Source organism: Vipera ursinii (genome assembly GCF_947247035.1).
Source record: "Vipera ursinii genome assembly, chromosome: 7".
NCBI lineage: Eukaryota > Metazoa > Chordata > Lepidosauria > Squamata > Viperidae > Vipera > Vipera ursinii.
In genome coordinates, this window is record NC_139521.1 from 59,467,939 (window position 1) to 59,491,433 (window position 23,495).

General features: G+C 38.7%; 2 protein-coding genes across 2 annotated transcripts in view; one reads left to right on the plus strand and one right to left on the minus strand.

The window, feature by feature from the left end:
- Window positions 1-1,672, minus strand: part of MTTP (microsomal triglyceride transfer protein) — a gene marked incomplete at both ends in the record, with an annotated part of 41,236 nt that extends 39,564 nt beyond the window's left edge. The window contains one exon of the mRNA XM_083367829.1: window positions 1,612-1,672. Within this exon, the coding sequence (XP_083223955.1) occupies window positions 1,612-1,672 (61 nt within the window). The remainder of the gene's footprint in view (window positions 1-1,611) is intronic.
- A 3,520-nt stretch (window positions 1,673-5,192) lies between these two features.
- On the plus strand, window positions 5,193-18,387 carry TRMT10A (tRNA methyltransferase 10A). The gene is made up of 8 exons (XM_083366988.1): window positions 5,193-5,292; window positions 8,419-8,621; window positions 9,170-9,332; window positions 11,165-11,236; window positions 13,195-13,269; window positions 14,511-14,660; window positions 16,604-16,709; window positions 17,680-18,387. The coding sequence occupies exons 2-8, from the start codon at window positions 8,422-8,424 to the stop codon at window positions 17,856-17,858; spliced, it is 945 nt and encodes a 314-aa protein (XP_083223114.1). The 5' UTR covers window positions 5,193-5,292; window positions 8,419-8,421; the 3' UTR covers window positions 17,859-18,387.
- The last annotated feature ends 5,108 nt before the right edge of the window (window positions 18,388-23,495 follow it).

The following is a 23,495-nucleotide window of genomic DNA, read 5'->3' on the forward strand; positions in this document are numbered from 1 at the left end:
AAGTTTAATTAGTTAGATGACAATGTAATTAAATAAAATATAAAAATAAAAATATAGAGTGCTCTGGATTTTTAAACTGACTTTCATTGTAATACCCAGTAATTAGGAAAAACCTTGTCTTTGAAACCTCTTGCAAATGTGGCCCAATGTACTGCAAGATATTCCACTATATTTTTGTTAAGCGACTTTGAAAAAAAAACCGCAGAAAATCTCTGCCAAATAAAACTAATAAGGATGTAGTTCCTTGCTACAATCCCTGCACAGTGTAAGCAAATGATTTCTTGCTGGCGATTTCTTCTGTATTTGCATTCCAATGGAATACAACCTGCTGCATCACCTCTTGTCATATAGATTGTAATATAGTTGTTGGGTTGAAACATTTAATCATTTCTTCCATTCTGCTATTTAAATTATCACCCAAGTTCATTTTCAACCTGATCACTGAACAGAGGTAGTCCTATAAATTGGCTTTCCATAGCATACATTCTTAAATCTCTTGGAAAATTTGTAGTTAATTCCTTCTAAATATCCTACTTCCAAAGTCAGAGGAACATAGTTCTGTTTATAAAGACATTCTAGGTCTTGAGACCTAGACATTCTATCTTAATCTCTTACATTATGCAGCTGTTTATCTTATAATCATGTAGACTGATGGGCTTGACCTACCCATTCCTTCCAAATTTAACTAGCTACCTTTCTTTCTTATTGATAGGCCCAGTATCTAGCCAGTTTACTGGTTTACCATTCACATTTTACAAGCGGATTATCTGTCATTGTTTTAACAGGACATTCCAAGATACTTAAAAGCATGGAGAGTTAAAGAAGATAGTGCAGTGCACTTTGCTTAACAACTATGTTGCTGTACATAGTTGTCATACCTCAGATCAAACAGATCTCTAATGAAAGACTGCCTTGGCATTATAATTTTGAATTAATTCAGCCCAATATGAAAAAATATAAGAAGAGAGATCAGGAGGAGAATACGGTAGATTGAAAAGGGTTGCTGGATACAGGTGAAGACCTTGATGAGATATATTGTATTTACATTATTGTTTAAATGTGCATAGGCAAATATACATATAGTTAATTCACACAAAGTGCATACTAGTGGGAATTAAGTTCTTTATTCTGATAATGGCACCCTTCAACCAATCTTTGAAAAACCAACAAATATTTGACGCCTCGAAAAGCAAATATGTGTCAACTGTTGGTCCTGACTACACAAGTCCTTAATAACTGACAGTGAAATCTGTTCAGAAATAATTTCCATTGGTTAAAAGGTCTGGCCCAGATTAGAAAAACTGTTTTCTTAAACCTTTTTTCAATTACGGTAGATTCCTGTGAATAGTTTCAGTGTTAAAGCATAAATCCAGTCTTCCTAAGAAGAAAGACCTTACTTGCTCCAAACCACAGATAGCTCATAAAGCAATCCATATAACAAAATCTCCCTCACCTCCCAATTAATTCAAAATTATCTAGATATAAAAGATCCACATAAGTAAAATCTACATTATACCTTCATTTCTCTCATTAAAAGGCAAATACACATCTGCTAATGCAAGTCAAAGGTTTAAACATATGAATGCAAGCTAAAAGTTTAAAGCAACTTACCTTTGACTGATGCCGAATATGTGGAAATGATGCATGGGAAAAGCACAGTAAGAAGAACCATAGCTGGCTCACATAAGCTACAAATTATCATATTGGAAATAATGTAAGGCAATTGTGAAGTGAACTGTTCTGATTGAAATGAAATCTACAAAGAAGTCTTCTGTCTGCCACAATGGTGTTTATCTAGATGTAGTAAGAGTCAGATTCCAAATTCCACACTTGGGTACTAAGTTCATTAAAAGTCTTTCTAGTTAATTATTGAAAAGTGCGGTAATTTGTGTTTAAATATTTTATTCTTTTCTTAAGCTTTCATTACTACATGCTAAAAGATGTACTAATATTAGCCAGTGTATTACATGTACATTTGCCCAACTTTCTTTAAACTTCATAAAATGGGAATTATTGCAAAAGACATGATTGATAAATTTCATCAAAAATTAATCGTTTAAATCTTTGCACTGTGTGGCATTACGTCTTTAAGAACTTTCAAAACATATTTTGTCCTTCCTATGTTTTTGCCCTAAATGTTTTTATTATGCCACTCCCTTACTCCTAATTTTTAAGAGAAAACAAGATGCTTTGAAAAACTGTTTTCACCTGTTTGCTTTCCTGGAACCAAATTATGGTCAGAGTACACACTGTTTAATTCTAATAACTGCGCAGAGTTGCTGTGAGTCAGGAAGCATAAGCATTTTATCATTATGGTTGGTCACATAATCAGCCAGATGTTTAGACTGGATCGGCATTTTTATCCACCTATCAAGTCTTTCCCAAGGGCCTGGGATAGGCAGATGTTATTGGTTCACAACGTGAAGTCACAGCTGCCAATTTTTTAGTTGGTGTTGGCACTGATTTCTTCCCAAGAATTCAGGATTACAGGTAGTCCTTGACTTACGATCACATCTGAGCCCTAAATTTCTACTGCTCAGCAAGACAGTTGTTAAGTGAGTTTTGCCCCATTTTACAACCTTTCTTGCCACAATTGTTAAGTGAATCACTGCAATTGTTAAGTTAGTAAAGTGAATCCGGCCTCCCCAGTGACTTTGCTTGTCAGAAGTTTGCAAAAGGGGATCAGTGACCCCAGGACAATGCAACTGTCATAAGTATGAATCAGTTGCCAAGAATCCTAATTTTAATCACATGATCATGGGGATGCTGCAATGATTGTAAGCAGTGCTTTTTTTGTAAAAGAAAAAGGTGCCGGAACTCACACGTGTCATACAACCCGCCTTGCCTACCCTACAAGGTTCCATCCAAAAAAGGTGCCGGAACTCCGTTCTGAGCGTTCTATGGCAGAAAAAGCCCTGATTGTAAGTATGAAAAACATTTATAAGTCACTTTTGTAACTCCATTGTAACTTTGATCACTAAACAAATGGTTGCAAGTCAAGCACTAGCTGTATTATGGTTCGTTGCACAATCAGCCAGATGTTCAGACTGGATGTGACATTTTTATCCACCATCCATTTTTATCGAGTCTTTCCCAAGGACCTGGGATAGGCAGATGTTGATGTATTAAAGCTGTCTACTGAAGTTGAAAAGCCTCTGGTTTGATCCAGCATTACTCAAGCCAAACCCCTTTCTAGTCCACAATCGTGTATTTCACAATGATTAAATAGAGAGAAGAAAATTCAAAATATGATATGGGGGTAGGGTTGGGGGAAATGGTTTTCTCCATTCTATTGTTTCCAATAACTTATATCCAAAGGCATAACCAATGCCATTTTTAGATTTTCTAGGACACATCTAATTTAGTTCTGAGCTGAAGATATTGCTTCAATGGTAAATTAGAATGCATTATTTCAGGGAACATCAAAGTGCCTTTTGAGAACAGAGATATTCCTATTTCCAGGATTGCTATTCATACAAATGGTACTGTTCTCTTTGAACTAAATGAACATTTCCTTTCAATACACTTCATTTTAGTCTTGCTGGCCAGCATTCCAGGGTTAAAGTCCTATCGCCATCATAAATTTCCAGAGTCCAAGCCATAAAAGTCTTTCCATTATCATGTAATGAAGATAATTATGGTTTCTTTGACCAATCTGATTTTTTTAAAAAAAAGTCTTATTCTGCTCTTCTCACAAGCCTCATTTGAATGCTTAGTGGGGGAAATGTCATTTATAAACTTCTCCTGTATGTACTACCATCAATACAAAACAATTTGGCAATTACTTTCCAGCCAAACAAGAAAAAGCTAGTGCAGAAGAGAAAATCTCTATGCATTACAATAATGTGTGTGGGTAATATTTTTTTCAGGAACGCATCACTATGGACATGCAAACTGGCATAGACCTTTTCAAATATACACTCACACATTTCTCTTCTTTGCCCTTTTGCTTCTGTCCCAGTGACCCTCTGCCAACCATTTCTGTCCGTCGGCAGAAACCCAAGTTGATTTCCTACTATAAATAGCATTATCATTCTCATCAGTCATCTACTAAAAGTCACAGCTCCAGAGATCACGTTTTTTGGGAACTGAGGCCTCTGCATAGCCACAGGCCATTGATTAATCCAATTTAAGATGCATCCCTTTGATTGCAATGATCAGTAAACCGTCATGTCCATTCATAGTAATCTGGCAATTGCAATTTATATTTTTACAGTAATATATGTTTCAATCCCCAAAGATAAAAAAGTGATGTCATGCTGAGTCGTTAAGAAACTTATCCATATATCAGCTCACTATGTAGCAATATTTTATATGAAGGTATAAAAGGTAAAGTTTCCCCGCACATGCGTGCTAGTTGTTTCCAACTCTAGGGGCCAGTGCTCATCTCTGTTTCAAAGCCGAAGAGCCAGCGCTTGTCCAAGGACGTCTCCGTGGTCATGTGGCCAGCATGACTAGATGCCAAAGGCGCACAGAACAGTTACCTTCCCACCATAGCGGTCCCTATTTTTCTGCTTGCATTTTTATGTGCTTTCCAACTGCTAGGTTGGCAGAAGCTGGGACGGCACTCGGGATTCGACCTGCCAAACTGCCGACCTTCTGATCGACAAGCTCAGCATCCTAACCCACTGAGCCACCGCGTCCCTTCTATGAAGGTATACTCTATATTAATTTTAGTTTTCTATCTGCTTCTGCAACCTATGAAGCTACTCTTCACTGAAAATACTTGAATGGGAAAGATATTGTGTGTAATGTACACTAGGTAATAAAAACATTAAGGCGCAGATTCAAAAGCCCGTGGGCACATCTGAAATCCGCTGAACTATTTATTGTCCCATTAGTGTCTGATCAAAGGCACGTGCACTAAACCACATTTGGATTATTGAAACAGATTTTTTTAAATTTTATTTCCATTTATATCCCGCCCTTCTCCGAAGACTCAGGTCAGCTTACAAGCTTAGCAGATGCTAAATACTTCTTCAGCTCCCGCGGACAAACGTTTGTAAGCCAATACATTTGAAAGGCACTATGGTCTTTTTTAAAAATAAAAATGATTTAACAGCCTCTCAGACAAAATACAGTATTACAAACACAAAAGCGAGTCGGGGAGGAGTTTTCCCACTACAACCCCGCCTACTAAATCAAGGGACTGTGATATTGCGTCATTAGTCCGCGTCGAGTGAGGCCACTGCGGTGTTGGGCGTCAGCGGCGCTTGCGGAGGGAAGGTCTAGCCCGGCTTGCTGGTCTTTCGGCGGTGGCCATTGCTCCTGGTTCGTGCGCTGGGGTGCGAGGTAAGAGAGACAGAGAGAGCCCTTCCTCCTAGTTTGGTCGGCGGGAAGTCACGTTTCTCCTCAACCTTCCTCCCTGAAGGTTTCAGCAGTCGAGCCCGATTTTGCCCAGCGTAGCGCTAGCTGGCAGCCATGTTGGCGAGGGGCACGACGGGAGTTGTAGTCCAGCCCTGGTTCCAAAGATAACGTACAGGGCTCTCGGCTCCTTCTCCCCGATCCACTTCGGACCAGGTCCTTTAGAAATGCTTTGAGCCTCTGTTACGAATGACCTAAAACAGGGCTAGGCAACCTCGGCTCTTTTATGACTCGTGGACTTCAACTCCCAGAATTCCTCAGTCAGCATAGCTGACTGAGGAATTCTGGGAGTTGAAGTCCACGAGTCATAAAAGAGCCGAGGTTGCCTACCCCTGATCTAAAAGAAGGGAAAAGCCAGGGGCAAAATGTGCGCGGTCAGGGACGAGAAAGCTTGAACTGAACGGAGCCAAACTAATCTGTGCTCCTCCAAGGAAACGGCGGGGCCGGGAGAATCCGAATTAAGAGCATTGAGATCAGCCCATGATGATAAGCAAACAATAGATCGCAAAGGAAACGGCGTGGCTGACAGTCCTCTTTTCCAAATAGGTGCTTTTCAAATTTGTTGGGACTGACACTTGTGACTGGGAATTCTGGGATTTTTGTTCCAACAAATGCATCACTTAATTATTCTGTTCCCTCCTTAGCCATGCAGTTCTCCATTTTCTCTGTCAGTGTAATTTATACCACTTTATGAACCATTACTATGATTTGTTTTTCAGAATAATATTCGGGATGTAATAAGAGTAAAGCATATTTTGAAACCAGCATTTAAAATAATAGAACCAGTGCAGCTAGCTTCATTTCTGTCTCTCTGATTATTTGAGTCTTGAGGGCTCCATCCTTGCCTTCATGTCTAATTCAATAATAACCCACATAGGAGTGGAGACTTTTTGTCATTCACAACTCAGATTAATTTCTGTGGATCTTACAAGGCATGAGGCATTTTGACTTTGACCATTAAAAACTTGAAACTTCAGCAGAGGTCACTGGATAATACTCATAATTTGAAAAGAAAAAAAGGGATTTAAAGCATCTGTCCTCTCAACTTCATCTCTTCAATATGTGAGAATTAGAAGACCACCTCCCTGAAGCTTTGCACCGGCTCGCCACAGGGCTGCATGCTTAGCCCCTAGCTGTACTCTTTATACACATATGACTGTGTATCATCTGACCCATCCACTGCAATAATTAAGTTCGCAGATGATACAACTCTGGTGGGTCTCATTACAGGTGGGGATGAGACAGCATACAGGGCGGAGGTACAAAAACTATCCATATGGTGTAGTAACAACAACCTGCACCTGAACATCAGCAAGACAAAAGAGATGGTGCTAGACTTCCGGAGAAAAAAGGAGGAACCTGCCCCACTTTACATCGGGGAGGACTGTGTGGAGAGAGTTTCCTCCTTTAAATTTCTGGGAGTCTACCTCTGCGAAGATCTGACCTGGAAAGTTAATACAACCCAGGTGGCCAGAAAGGCCCAACAGAGACTCCACTTCCTCAGGGTCTTGCGGAAGAACAGGGTAGAACAACGGCTTATGACCCTCTTTTACCGGTCGACTATAGAGAGCGTCCTCTCGTATGGTATTGTGGTTTGGTATGCTGGTCTGACAGCCGCAGATAGGAAGATAATACAGAGGGTGGTGAGTACAGCACAAGACATTGTGGGCTGTCCCCTGACACCACTGGATGACATCGCCGGTGCTCGCTGCCTTGGAAGAGTGAGGAAAATTCTCAGGGACGACTCACACCCTGGACAGTATCTCTTTACTCTCCTACCATCTGGTAGGAGATATAGGAGTATAGCCAGCCGTACCAACAGGCTGAAAAACAGCTTTTATCTGTGGGCTGTAAGGCTTTTGAATGAGAAATAACTTTTGTGAATTTTATGCAGAATTGACTTGGGAGGCCGGTGTGTGGTGTAGTTAGTTTACATGCTGTAGTAAGATGGAGGGTTTGTTGTCACTGTGTGTTGGGGGGTGGGAGCACAAAGGGAGGCTCAGCTAATCTCAATGTACACATAGTTGTACTTTGACAAGAAAGGTTCATTTCATTTCATTTCAGGCTTCCTAGTAAAAAAAAAGAATAAAATTGTGAGCTTTTTTTAGGCTGCTGTTGCTTTTGTTAAAATGACATAAGTAGTATTTTACTACAGGTCTCTTTCTCCCTCTCCCTGTCCATGCAGAAGGGTGGAGCTTGGTGTTTCTTAAACCTACAAGTTTGACTCCAAGACTCTGCTGGAGAAAAAGTGCAAGTCATGGTTTCTTGCAATTTAAATTGTTTCAAGAAAATGGAATAAATTATATGGATGTTTTACACTGTATTGTTGTCAGTTTGATGCAAAGCATTTGAAAGAGATTATTTGCAGAATGCAGCACAGGCTTGCACAACCTCTTTGAAAGCTGCCCCTGGTTGTCTACATGCTTGTGTAGCCATCAAGGAGAGGCAATTCTTTTGTGCTTTTGAATGCTGCTAAGTACCTTTTTCTAAGGCGGTGTACAGATTTTTATTTTTTTATTTGGGGATATTTTCCATTTCATTGAGTTTTATAAAATTTCAAGGCTTTTGTATTTAGCAGCCTTATGAATTCTCCACTATTATTTTCTTTACTGATATTTAATCAAATGGATTGCTGATTCCTCTAGTAAATGTAATAAAATACAGACATAATCCAGATAATTTTTAAACTGAAAATAATACAATGGCTATTATATGGTTGCAAAATAGAATGTATGATAATGTAAGGTAACTGACATCTGTGAATGTTCTCTTTTATTACAATTCCCTCCCCAAAAAAATATTGTACCAGCTTTGGGCCATCTATTTGTTTATTTCAATCACAAATGTCTTGAATTTGTACTATTTCTTGTTGATTGGCATTTTATGTGTTTGTGTATGCATTTTAGTACAAATTATGAAATGATTTTTTCATCATAATTTGTATGATAGGTGGAGAATGTTTTATATTCAACTGCCTTAGGCAAGAGCTTAATATATATATATTCTGTTTGGATTAAGCTTTCTAATAAAGTGTTGTTGTTGTTGTTTTTGAAGCTCATGTCTTCAGGAATGCCACCAGAAAACTTTAAAACACCCAGTGTTACTGATACAGAAGAACAGGTGAAGTGCAATGTTGATAAGGTAGAAATTCAAGAATTGCCATTGGAAAAGATGGAGAATATTGAAACTATGTCAAAAAGACAAAGAAAGAAGCTAATAAAGCAGAAGCAATGGGAAGAACAAAGAGCCTTGCGCAAGTACGGTTTGTTTCTTATAAAAGGGATGGATTTTGTGATTAGGCACTTCTGAGCTGTTTTATTGCTACCCAGTTTCTTCCATGAAAAAGTTCAGAACTAAGCCTGAGGATTATATAAACTCATCCTTTTTGTTTCCTTTATAATGGAGAGGACTGAACAAATGTGTAATCTCTCTCCTGCGTGATGAAAGACTTCTAGGAAACTCTTATGACCTATCTGATTTTACACTGTATAAATTGTTATCTTATTGGACAAATGAAATAATAGGTTATATATACAGTAAATACCTAAAACTCTTTTTGTTTTCTTCTGGCCTTCCTTTCCATATTTCAAACATTCTTTTTCTCTTCATGACTCATTATTCATTATCCTTTAAGCATGTATTCTGCTTGACTATTATATGCCAGCATCCGACATTTAAAAGTACGTGTCTTAGCAGATAATCAACAGTTATCTCTTAATTATCTTTAAAACAATATGGAAGAATATAATAAACTTATATTATGCCATTGAATAATATAGTGATATTTTTGTTTCCAACATTTCAGGCAAAAACGTAAAGAAAAACGCTTGAAGAGAAAAACGGAGCGCCAATCTCAGGTGGAATCAAACAGTGAAGGAAATGTCAGGAAACGTATGCGTAGGGATATTGTTCCTAGTGCACTTCGGATTATAATAGACTGCAGTTTTGACAATTTAATGGAGTTAAAGGTAAATAGAAATAATATTTAAGAAGTTTCTGGATGGATGGATGGATGGATGGATTCAGGGGGCTTCAAACCTGGCCCTTTTATGACTTGTGGACTTCAACTCCCAGAATTCCTCAGCCAGTGTGCCTGGCTGAGGAATTCTGGGAGTTGAAGTCCACAAGTCATAAAAGGGCCAAGTTTGAAGACCCCTGGATTGATTGAAAGATTATGTCATCAAGTCATTGTCAACTCGTTGCAGTCCTGTAGATTTTGTAGTTATTCTTTAGATTCCCAAGACATAGGTAACCTTTGGTTATCGATGACACATTCAGTGACTGAAGTTACCATGACATTTTAAGCTGGCAAGGAAGCTTGTAAATTGTTCCCACCATTTTTTCCCCCTGAGTAACTCTGCTACAGAACTCACGTTCTTTAGTGTGAAGTCAGGTCTCAACCCCACCCTCCCCCTTTGCCCAACCACACTTGTGCCTTGCAGCAGCACCCTCTCCCCACCCACATACATTTGGGCCTTGCACCAGCACCACCTCCTCTCTCCAGCTCACACACATTTTTGCTTTGCATCATCAACCTCTCCGCAGCCCCCCATACATTCGCACCTTGCAACAGCACATCCTTCCCAATTTGCATGCAGTCACAGCAGCTCTCTTCCTCAGCCTACATGCACTCGTGTCTTGCTATAGCAGCCTGTCCCAAGCCCATGCACACTCATGACTCACAGCAGCATCTTATCTCCAGCTGGCTTGCACTTCACAGCAACACCCCCATGCCATAAGCCCTTATTTCAGTACCCTTCCTCTTTGCCTCTCTCTAATATTTACCCTCCTCCCTGCAAGCCACTGAGGACTTGAGACTTCCTGCCAGCTTCTCCATTGACTTTGGGAGAGGTTCGCACAAAGTCTCACACTGTAGTCATGTGAGGTTCTCATTTAATGATTCGTGACCCTCGTAACAGTGGTAGCAACAACTGTTAGGATTGCTGTCACTGAGAGATGAAGTCATGTGACATTGTACTTTGCGACTGCACTACTTAGCAATGGAAATGAATATCTGAACTGAATTTATTCAAAAGAATTTTTGGAAAATGTTGAGACTTGAGAAATTAATGTAGAATTAATGAAGGACCGAAGAAGTAAGATTTAGCCTGGTACAAAAATATGGTACATTTTTGTGTGTATGCCTTTGAGTCAGCATTGACTCGTCACAACTGCCTGGACTAGTCCTTGCAGTTTGCCTTAAACAAGATTTTTGGAAATTGCTTGCCCTTGCACAATTAGAACCTGTGGTCTTCTGCTTTCTAGCCTGATGCCTTAACTGTTTCTCCAGACTGACTCTCATATGTTAGTGTTACTTGACAAACATTACCAATATTCCCAATAGGTTTAGAAAAAATGGTGTTGCACTTTTGTAAATTGCTTTTATAATTTAATTTTAGGAAAATTATTTTTCATTTTTAATTGCGTAATTTCAATACATTTTACTAATATGTTACTAATAAATTGAATTCAAAATTAGACAAGTCCCAGAAAGAATTATGCATGACTATTATCATTTTGAAGCTCATGTACACAGCATTGCTGCCCAAATATTATCTTTAATCAGATTGTTAGCTTCATCTGGATTATTTTTAGAGTGATGAGCTAGTAATAAGTGAGAGCTTAGAAAACCTCTATACTTTTAGCATGCTTTTTTCTTCAGGTACATGTTTTAGAAGTAATTTCTGTTGGTTAAAAGCTTCCTTTCTTTCTCTTTAGCGTCTTACTGAATCTCTTGGTTAAAGCATTTTGTGGTGGTTTCTCTGAAGGACAGTATAAAAACAAATTGTATTGTATACAGGATGTCAAGAAACTTCACAAGCAAATTCAGAGGTGTTATGCAGAAAATCGTAAAGCACTTCATCCTGTTCAGGTATGTCAATCCAAGTAATCTCCTTCTTTTATGACTTTCTTAGTGTTATGCAATACATATGAAAGATGTTTTTAAACATAACATCATGCTTATTATACTTGCATTTTAGCATACACAAAAATAATTTAAAGATTTTTAGATATTGGTCTAGAAATGTGACAATACTAACGTCCAAATGTGTTATAGTTGTCATACCTCTACTGAGTTTATGCATGGTATAGATAGATAATTTAAAGTACTGATTGCCATCTATTTTTTTTTCTGCTACAAAATATCCTGGGTAACAATGCACACATGGAAAAGGAGTTAGAAGTGGTAAGGAAAAGAGGTTAATGCCTGGAGATAAGAAAAAGAATATAAAGTGTGCCTAAAGGTAGTTTACGGCAATCCATTCAATATATCTCTCCTCCTATCTTTCTACTGCTTGCAAGTCATAGTTGCAAACCATCCACCACATCCTTATAACAACTCAAACATTGGCTTTTGTTCTTTAAACCTTTCTCTCAGGTCAGCTACATCCTGCCACCGCTTTGTCTCAGGCCATTCATTCTTCCTTCATATATATATGTTATTTATTCCCTCTTTATGACAAAACTTCTCCATGTATACACTAAACCAGGCTAACACCATATTTAATCACTGCAATATAAAACATAGCTGCGCAGCAAGGCACAGACCGTATAGGCACATAAATGACATGACACCTCATAGAGACACTGCAGATTTCATGGAAAGAGCATTCCATTGAGAAGGTTGGGGTTTTTTCCCCCCATAAGTTATATCCGATAACTTGTTTTGTGCATGAGATTAGTGAATGCAAAAATAATTATAAAAACTTTATAAACTAATTCTTGGTAGGGGTGTGCTATGGCAGAATCTGTTGTCATAAAATTGCATGTATGCTACCATGTTTCACAGAAAATAAGACCCAGTCAGAAAATAAGCCCTAGCCTGATTTTTTAGCATGCTCTTAATATAAGCCCTACCCCAAAAATAAGCCTGGGGGTAGTTCGGTATGGCCAGCACAGGAGGCGGCAAGCGAGCGGGGACCGATGGTGTCCAGCAGCAGCCGCAGCCTGCACAACAAAGGTAGGTCCAAGTATGGAGGTGGAGAGGCAGGCGATCCGGACACACTGTGCGGCAGCCTGGCTCGCGGAATGCTCATGCGCCGGCAGGAGGGAGAGGCACAGGGGAGGCAGGTGATCCTGATGCGCCACCCTCTGTCCCACTGTCTCTCGGGTTGCCTACGGCCGCACCGCACATCCAGATCACCTGCCTGCCCCCTCGCGCATCTGCCTCCACCCACTGCTTGGACAGATCATCAACTCACCTGCACTGCACAGGCTGTGCAGCCGCAGAATGCACTGGCCAAGGGGTTGGCAGGCTGCAGCTGCTGCCGGACACCGTCGGGCCCCGCATGCACGCCGCCTCTTGTGCACGCACCAGGGAGGAGGAGCACCTGGCCGGGCTGATCACCCTGATACTGTGTTTCCCTGAAAATAAACCATGGTGCGTCTTTTGGAGCCAAAAAAATATAGAAGACCAGTTCTATTTTCAAGTAAACTCAGTAAGTTTAACAAAGTAATAAAGTTTAATGAAGTTTGTATTACTCACACTGACTTTCACCTCCTCTTTCTTGGAGATCCCTTACAGATATAGCATATTTACTATAACATCATTTCTCTTTTCCCCTTTGACAAAATGTTTGTATAGTTCCATGCTTTTTATTTTATTTATAATATGTATAACTTTTAGCACACATTTTGGGGGTCTTTATGTAAAACCACAGAGCCACCTAAAGTGTGTACAAAAAAAAATCCCTCTGAACTTCAAAGTCTTCAGTTATTATCCTGTTTGAGGTGAACTAAAATGTGCAAAATATGAAATGGTGGGAAAGAGTATTTGTTGTATAATCTTAAAAATTATCAATGAATGTTACATGCATTTTTATTTCCCAGTTTTACCTGACCAGTCATGGGGGCCAGCTGAAGGACAACATGAATGAAACAGACAAGGGATGGATAAATTGGAAGGTGCTAGCAATTTAAGTATATAATTTTTAATTAACTCTTATATTTAAAAAAAATGAGGGTGAAGGTTTGTTCTCCGAGCTTGTGGGTTTTTGGAGAACAAACCTTTACCTTCATCGTCTACCTGAGCTACAGATATTCGCCAAACATTTTTTGAATCAATTTCTTAGAAATGCATGAATTTAACAGCTGTCTCAACATTGTCAGATTGCTGTACTATGAACTTTGCCTTCGGTGAAATAAAACTACGGATACAGGTAGTCCTCAATTTACAACAATTCACTTAGTGAACATTTGAAGTTGCAACGGCTCTGAAAATAGTGACTTGTGACTGTTCTTCACATTTACGACCAAGTCAGCATCCCTATGATCATCTGATCAAAATTCAAACGCTTAGCAACCGACAGGTATTTTATGAGGTTGCAGTGTCCCAAGGTCATGTCACCATCTTTTGAGACCTTCTGACAGAGTCAATGCGGAAATTAGATTCATTTAACAACCATGTTACTAAGTCAACTGCAGTGATTCACAACAATGGTGGCAAGAAATTTCATAAAATGAAGCAAAAAATACTTCTTGCTTAGCAACAGAAATGTTGGGCTTAATTATGGTTATAAGTCAAGGATTACCTGTATTTTGTGATCACTAAGTGACTTGCAAATAAGTGCCTTCTTCATTTTAGCTATAATCTTTATGCACCTCGACAGCGTGGTGCTCAAAACACTCAAGGCATATCTCCTCCGCTCATCTCTTCCCTCCCTAATGCAGCTGACAAAGTGAGAAAGAGCCTGTGGCCTAAAGGAAAAAACAACTGCCTAACATGCAAAGCAGCCCACGTTCGAATCTCAGAAGGGTGTAACTGGCTGATGAGAGCAAAGAAACTTAAAATGGCTATATCAGTTTCCCTTTAATTCTTTGTCAGCAATCCAAATTTATTTAATAGAAACAATCGTCGCAGTTGCGACTGCCGCCTGTGGATGGCCCTAGTTTGGGCTGATACAGACAAAATATTTCGCCCATATTTGGGTCGACGTGCTCAAAATGTGTGTGTGTGTGTATAAATAGATATTCTTTCCAGATAAATGATAATATTGTAATACTGTTTCGTTGCGTTGTTAACCCTTTACTAATAGTCACATACATTTCTCTTAGTGCAGGTATAGAATATATATATATATACTCAAGATAGTAAAAAAAATAGTTTAAAAATAATTTATATTTGGACTTGTGTTTGTGTCTTGAAGGATATTCATATTAAATCAGCTCATTATAATGAATTGGTGAAAAAGGAAGATCTTGTTTACCTTACCTCGGATTCTCCAGATGTCTTGAATGAATTAGATGAATCAAAAGCCTATGTTATTGGAGGCTTGGTTGATCACAATCATCACAAGGTAGATGACTAATTATAATGTTGTACATGCATACTTTAAAAAAATCTTAATGAACTAAAAATTAATGAAAAATGAAATGGGATTTTTATGAATGTAGTTTTATCTTCGGTTTGGAGAATTTGTGATTTCCCACATGTTGATTTACAGCTTACAACATCCCTCAGTACTGGTCATGGTGAGAGTCATTGGGATGTACAGTATTTTTCTATACTTATACCCTGCACCATAGTTATGGTACAGCAAAGGTAAAAATAAAAAACGAAACATAATTGGATAAGTTGGACCTTTATATGTTATATGCTGGACAGCTGCCAATAAATCTCATAAATGTTTTTGAAACTGACCTAAGGACTCACCACTCATTAGGATTAAACTACTTTAATTAATTCACAATATGCCAGCAGAGTCAGGGCCATTAGCGCTTCTGGGGAAGAATAAACGGGGGGTTACCATCGAGGAGGCCTGTTGCCTAGAACATGTCCCATGCACCTAATAAGCTTTAGGCCCTCTTGATTAGGGCAAAATAAGATGGGCTCTATTGTGTTACCTGCCTGATACATCCTGGAGCAGCATTATAAAGAGCTTTCAAAGCACTTTGAACCGGGCCTGAAAACCTACCAATAACTAGTATGAGTTCAAAATGGATGCTATCCAAACCTCTTAGGAGCCACTACGTTATGTACTAGCTGTAGTTTCTTGATAACTTTCAAAGACAACCTCATGGGGTGCATTGCAGTAGACCGACCAAATCAGAGTATGGGTTCCTATCATCCAGGGCACTTTTGTTCAAGTAGGGTTATTCTGGCATGTCAGATGGAGCTGGATAGAGGCTTTCTGGCCATGGTTTCCTCCTGTTTATCCTGAAGCTAAAGCCTGAAGTCACAGTAAACTCAGCCTGAACCTCTAAATGATCTCTACTGTTTTCATGCACCTTTAATATGGAGGAGACTACTTAGCCCTGAGTCATCTGGACTCCAAGATCACCAGCAGGAACTAAGAAAGAGGTTCCATCCCATCCCATATGTAAATGGAAATTCTGTAGATACTGCCACACTACAAATCAAGTCTTTATTAGGGTCACAGGATAGCATATTGTCACAATACATCTATGCTCTGTAGCACAGAGAGCATGCCAGCAGTGTACTTGTGCGGTTAGTGTTTCATCCAGTGCATATTCTGTTATTTCAATCATGTTTATTGTATTGCTAGCATTAAAAATAATGCAAAAGGAATTTAGTGTCTAATAAAACTGTTTATAGCATTCATAGACATAAGTTTACAGGAAAATCTGCCGAAGTGCAGAACAGAAATACAGCAAGGTGTTGAATGGTTGGTATGTTTATTATCATTTGTCATCATCTTACTGTTTCTTTAAAAAGCTTGTATAGTTTTTATGTGTTTCTGATGATATACCTTCAAGTCACAGTCTAGGAATTACATTTCTTTAGCTTTAACAGCTGTTATTTGTTAATATGGATAGTTTTGGGACATTATTGAAAATGTGAGTCAAATATTTGGGGAAATGAGATGACAGCATAAGGTGGATTTGATAAACACAACAAATTTGTGCACAATTTAAGAAATAAGCCCGTATTTTAATTAATCTTTTGAGCTGTTTCTCTTCATATCAGTTCTGATAATTGGTTCAGTTCATAGAAACTGTTTACTTTGGTGAATACATAATCAGTTAATTGGTTGACTTTGTATACAAGCCATGAAAATAAAAGTGGTTTCTCAGCATTTTAGATTATACTGTATATAATAGCTTAATAATTGACATCTTGTATAAATCAGTGCTCTATAATATGAAACATCTTTAAATCATGCTGTAAGACTGAGTGATGCATATATTTTACTATGCAAACATAAAATGAATTCAGTGCAAATAATCTCAGGCAATGTAATTTAATAACAAATGGTCATTTTCTTTATTTTGCTTATAGGGAATTACATACCAAAGAGCAAAAGAACAAGGTATAAGCCATGCACAGCTCCCCCTAGGAAACTTTGTGAAAATGAACAGCAGGAAAGTTCTGGCAGTCAATCATGGTAAGAATAATATTTTCCTAGTTGCTACAACAGAGAATGAGGTGGCTGGATGGAGTCACTGAAGCAGTAGGCATGAGCTTAAATGGACTCCAGAAGATGGTAGAGGACAGGAAGGCCTGGAGGAATTTGTTCATGGGGTCATGATGGGTCGGACATGACTTCGCAACTAACAACAACAAGTTGCTACATCATATTGTTTAATGCAACTGTTAGTAAATGGTTCAAATCCTAATAAAGATAATTGAGATGGAGAAGCTGCAGAAGTAGTCTTCAACCAGGAAGAAAAGCCGTACAATATAGCAGAGGAAAGTTTTGTTGCTACAGATATTCTACTGACAAAGTAGAAATCAGGAAAATGCTTGGGTGTACGTGAAGCAGTTATCTTATTTTTATTTACATACAGAAATAGTTCAGTGGAAGGGTTTCCACCCTGCCCTCAGCTATCCATTAGCTATTAGCTTATTGCGAGTAGCTCTCCAGAGTAACCTTTTTTCTCAATTCCCGTAATGCATAAGCTACAAGTACAGTTAGATGTTAAAAGATGGAATTGATTTTGCTGAGTCTATTTTTCTTATTTGCTGCCTAGATTAATTGCAATATATCCCTTTTAGAACTATGTTTTTTATCTGCTTTTAAATATCAATCTATTTTACTTATAGATGTGTGATTTACAATGTTTGTCACATTACAGAATTTAGGGAGAAAAACATTAAGTAATAGAGTTATTTCTCACTTAAGAACAATTGCATGCTGACTTCTATTTAATAATATATAAATCAAATTCTATGTGCAAAATAAGATAATTTTGTGGTTACTGCACAAAATTAAACATAAGTTTTTAATGATTAAATTAACTTAGTTTAATTAAAGTAAGATTTTATTTTATTTTATTTCCTTTATTATCTAATTTTCTTATCAAACATTTTCTTTTCCTTTTTAAAAAAATAACATGGTTTTCTTTTTCTCATAGTATTTGAAATCATCTTGGCATATCTGGAAAAGAAGAACTGGGAAGAAGCCTTTTTTACTATCTTGCCACAGCGAAAAGGGGCCAAACTGCTGCACGGGGCAACCGAGGTGACCGTTGCCTCCCCATGCAAGCAGCAAGAGTCGAAAATTATTCACGATGAAGTCTCTGAAAGCAGCTAAATGTCAGTGAAAATGCTACTCATGACACAAGATAGAAAGCTTTCAACTTTGGAATTTATGGGATGATGCTATACCTCGTCTCCTGGTTTCAAGCACCAGATTTTTATTACCAAATTTAAGCTGCATATTTACTCATAAAATATTTAATAGCATTTAAATATGCAAAAAAAACATTGAAGGAGCTTAGATTTTCAAGGAAGCCAGTATTTATTTTCCTTCTTAATCTTTTATTTAATATTTGCCGGAAACTATTTGTTTTTTATTCTGTACCTCACAATAAAATTTAATTATAATGCAGTAAACATTCACTTGACTGAAATTATACTGAAACTCATATCAAGTGTAATGTTTTCTTGTTTATTTATTTTTTTCTTCATGTTTGTAATTGATTTATTCTGAACTTCACAACAGAATTTCAATTACAATGCAGTAAACATTCATTTGGCTGAAATATGTATTGAAACTCCTGTAGAGTTGAAACTCCTGTAGAATGTTTTCTTGATTATAATTATAATTTTCTGTTCCATAATATTTGAGATCTTTCTTTAGTAAAAGCAAGATATGACAAGATGCAACTGCAACTACAATTGTAGATTAAGAAGATGAAGAGTAATTTTGCATTTCATGAAGACTTTATTTTAATCTAAATCCTCTGGATTCCTGTGCAGAAACAGGACAGAATTTTATTTTACATTTCAACTTTCCTGATGTAATTCAAGTACAGTTTACATCATGGGCACACTTAGTAATTTTTTCAGTAAGAATGAAAATGAAGGTGCAACATCAGAAACATAACCTATACAGCAGCTTCCCATTATACTATTGACATTGTCTAAGTGTAAGGAGTTACCGTTGTACAGTTGCAAGAAAAAGTATGTGAACCCTTTGGGATTACGTGGAGTTTTGCATGAATTGGCCATAAAATGCACTCTAAACGTCATGTAAGTCACAAGAATAGAAAAACACAGTCTGCCTAAAATAATACTACACAAACATTAGCTGTTGTCATGTTTTAATTGAACATAAGATGGAAACATTCACAGTGCAGGGTGTAAAAAGTATGTGAACCTTTGGACTTAATAACTGGTTGACCCTCCTTTGGCAGCAATTACCTCAACCAAATGTTTCCTGTAGTTGCAGATCAGACCTGCACAACGATCTGGAGTAATTTTAGACCACTCCTCTGCACAAAACTCTTTCAGTGTAACAATATTCTTGGGATGTCTGGTGTGAATTGCTCTCTTAAGGTCATGCCACAGCATTTCAATCGGGTTGAGGTCAGGACTCTGACTGGGCCACTCCAGAAGGCATATTCTGTTCTGTTGAAGCCATTGTTTTGTTGAATTACTTGTATGCTTTGGGTCATTGTACTGTTGCATCACCCATCCTCTGCGGAGCTTCAGTTGGCGGACAGATGGTCATACGTTTTCCTGCAAAATGTCCTGATAAACACGAATTCATTTTCCCATCAATGACAACAATCCATCCAGGCCCTGAGGCAGCAAAGCAGCCCCAAACCATGATGCTCCCTCCACCATGTTTTACAGTGGGGATGAGGTTTTGATGTTGGTGTGCTGTTCCTTTTTTTCTCCACACATAGTGTTGTGTGTTTTTCCCAAACAACTCAATTTTGGTTTCATCTGTCCACAATATATTTTGCCAGTAGTGCTGTGGAACATCCAGGTGCTCTTTTGCAAACTTCAAACGTGCTGCAATATTTTTTTTTTTGGACAGCAATGGCTTCCTCCGTGGTGTCCTCCAATGTACTCCATTCTTGTTTCATGTTTTCCTTATTGTAGATGTGTCAACAAAAATGTTAGCATGTGCCAGAGATTTCTGTAGGTCTTTAGCTGACACTCTAGGATTCTTCTTTACCTCATTAAGCATTATGCGCTGTGCTCTTGCAGTCATTTTTACAGGACGACCACGCCTAGGGAGAGTAGCAACAGTGCTAAACTTTCTCCATTTGTAGACAGTCTGTCTTACCGTGGACACATGAATATCAAGGCTTTTGGAGATACTTTTGTAACCCTTTCCAGCTTCATGCAAGTCAGCAATTCTTGATCGTAGGTCTTCTGAGAGCTCTTTTCTGCGAGGCATGGTTCACATCAGACAGTGCTTCTTGAGACCAGTAAACCCAAAACAGGTGTGTGTTTTTAAAGGGCTGGACAGCTGTCAGCAACACATCCAATATCATCACACTGATTGGAGTCAAGGTTGGCTCACTCCTGGCTCCAATTAGCTCTTGGAGAAGTCATTAGGCTAGGGGTTCACATACTTTTTCCACCCTGCACTGTGAATGTTTCCATCTTATGTTCAGTTAAAACATGACAACAGCTAATGTTTGTGTAGTATTATTTTAAGCAGACTGTGTTTTTTTATTGTTGTGACTTACATGACGTTTAGAGCACATTTTATGGCCAATTCATGCAAAACTCCATGTAATCCCAAAGGGTTCACATAACTTTTTCTTGCAACTGTATATGTTTCTCCCTGCAAGGCTCAGGTGTGAAGAAGCTATGCTTTCACAACTTCTGTTTTGCAAATGAATACAAGAAGAGGCTCCACCCCAGTTTCACTGAAAGATTTGTTTTAATAGTTGCAATTCTTCATTGACAATATTAAAATAGTTGAATGTCTAGAAAGGTATATTTCCTATGTGCTAGATGGCATGCTGAAAAAAATAAGCCTGCTTCTTCAAAGTTACTTAGTTTTCAGAAGTTCAAAATCACTAGGAAATTCAGTTATATTCCAAAAGCTTGGAAGTTTTAGACAAGTTAAGGAACTTTGATACGATTGGAGAGGTTAAGTAAATATCAAAATGAGAAGCTAGCTAGAATTAAGTTTCGTTGTTTCTCATTCAGTTGTATGTGAAATTTAAAATAAATGTTTTCTCCCCTCGTTACACACACACACACACACACACATACATACATACACAGACATCGGCAGTAAATAAAACAGTATTCAAAGTTGATCAAAGTTGTTTAATTTGTTGAAATAATTCTGCCACGCAGTTGAACTATTTCTACATATTTTAACTTTTTAAAAAAAGTTTACTGAAGTGAAATGACTAGAGGTTTATAAAACAAAATGTGATGTTTGAATAATAGATTTTAGCACAAAAGTGTTACATGTTATAGTGATTCCTTCAGCATTTTTATTGTTTATTTAACTCAAATGCAGCTTGGTATATACAGTGTAAGAAAATTAGATTCTAAAACCAATTGGCTTTCCTCTGTAAGCAATAAGGAGGCAACAAAGGGGAATGGAAATGTATGCAAAAACTGCTTGGATGCTTTTTTTAAACCTTGAAAAAGCTATTTAAATTGACTATCAGAAGGTTACCACTATTTTCCCCATCATACGGGAAGGTTCCAATCTTAATAAACTAGAAACTGGCATATAGTCCTGCCTTAGATGTGAAAGGCAGCTGTGTGACTGAGGCAGTCACTCTCAGCCCAACCCATGTCACAGGGTTGTGAAAAAATAGGAGGAAGGAGTATTAGGTACGTTTACTGTGTTGAGTTATGTATAAAACCAATGAAGGTGGGAAATAGATAAAATCAGATATTTTGGACAGCACAAGCTGGAGTTTTTCTGGAAGAACAAGAACGATTGGACCTCTTCCTTTCTAAACCAAAATGGTGCTGAAAGTATTACCTATAAATTTATTTTGGTGCTCTAAAGAATTGGCGAAATAAGAAACTTTCCAATTTTGTCTCTCAGGCGTTGTGTTCTGTAGTTTTCTGTTTTAAAATTGCCTTTTTTGGGGTAGCCATTAATGGTTGTCACTAGATAAAAATACTAATAAGAGTCACTTTCAGTTTCTATTTTGTGAATAATAAATCTTTTTCAGAAACAACTTTTATCATGTATTTCTCCCATAATACTGTGAGGGTTTGCTGTCTTTTGCACCAACTAATCTCCGGTGACCTTTTTAGTAATTCCCTAGAATAAATTGTATAAATACATGCCTAAGAATGTTTGGTTGCTGTCTAAAGACTTTTATGAGGTGTTTGACATGGATATATGACTTTAAAGTAGCCTATTTGACTTGTTTCAGTAGACCGAGACATACAGGATCCTGAAGACTGCAGACTCAGCTGTTAATGTCTGGGGGAAGCTTGGAGGAGAATCATTTATTATAGTACAGTGAAACATAACCACTGCACTAGAATAGACATGGGTATAGCTCTCTCTTATTTCTCACAGCTTGTTTTGGTTCTGCTACTTTTGGTGGAGAACTAAAGTGTTGTGACTCAGGGCCAGCCTGTGGGTCCGACAGCCGGGTCCGATGTATCGGAGGACTCAGATGTGGGGGAGGAGGGAAACGAACCGGCTGATGATGATTTGGAGACTTTGCAGAGTCCTCAGCCGGGAACCTCTTCTCAGCTGTGTGAGCCCGAGAGTGCGGAGGATGATGACCCACAGCTGGCCCTGTTCAAGGACGCCCGACGCAGGAGGCAGACGAGCAGGGACAAACAAAGAAAGGCTATGGGACTCCTCGGGAGGAGGCACAGGGAGACCACGCCCTGAGCTCTCTATAAAAGAAGTGTTTGGGGAGGGGCTGGTTGCTGAAAGCAACTTTTCCGTTTGAGAAGTCAAGCTCTTGTATTCTTGTAACAGTGTAATTAAAACTTGGCAGAAGCCTTTTGATCTTGGACGCTTTCCAGACTCTTCTTTTGATTAGGGGTGCGAGAAGAGGGCTGGTTCAGAACATAAAGTAAGCAAAGGAACAGGTGTGCATGCATATTGAGTGGAGGGGGAACTGGAGGACAGAGGTACTATTTTGCTCATGCAGCGTTAGGCTAGAATTGATAAATTACTGTGCATTACTTGGGCAAGAGGTGAGAGATCTTTCACATCAACTGGGAGAATATTTTTGCATTCCTCCATGCAGATTTTTTCCAGTGATGCTTTGACTTGGCCATTCCATTTCTTCTACTTTTCCCCCCGGCTATTTCTTGGTGGATATGTTGTTGCTGTTGTTAGTGGCAAAGTCATGTCCAACCCATCGCAACCCCATGGACAACGTTCCTCCAGGCCTTCCTGTCCTCTATCATCTTCTGGAGTCCATTTAGGCTCACGCCTACTGCTTCAGTGACTCCATCTAGCCACCTCATTCTCTCTCGTCCCCTTCTTCTCTTGCCCTCAACCTTTCCCAGCATTAGGCTCTTCTCCCATGAGTCCTTCCTTCTCATTTAGGTGGCCAAAGTATTTGAGTTTCAACTTCAGGATCTGGCCTTCTAAAGAGCAGTCAGGGTTGATCTCCTCTAGGACTGACCGGTTTGATCGCCTGGCAGTCCAAGGGACTCGCAGGAGTCTTCTCCAGCACCATAGTTCAAAGGCTTCAATTCTTTGGCGCTCAGCCTTTCTTATGGCCCAACTTTCACAGCCATACATTGCAACTGGGAAGACCATAGCCTTGACTATACGCACTTTTGTCGGCAGGGTGATGTCTGCTTTTTAGTGTGCTGTCTAGATTTGCCATGACTTTCCTCCCAAGGAGCAAGCGTCTTAATTTCTTGGCTGCAGTCCCTATCTGCAGTGATCTTGGAGCCCAGGAAAATAAAATCTGTCACTACCTCCATTTCTTCCCCATCTATTTGCCAGGAATTGAGAGGGCCGGATGCC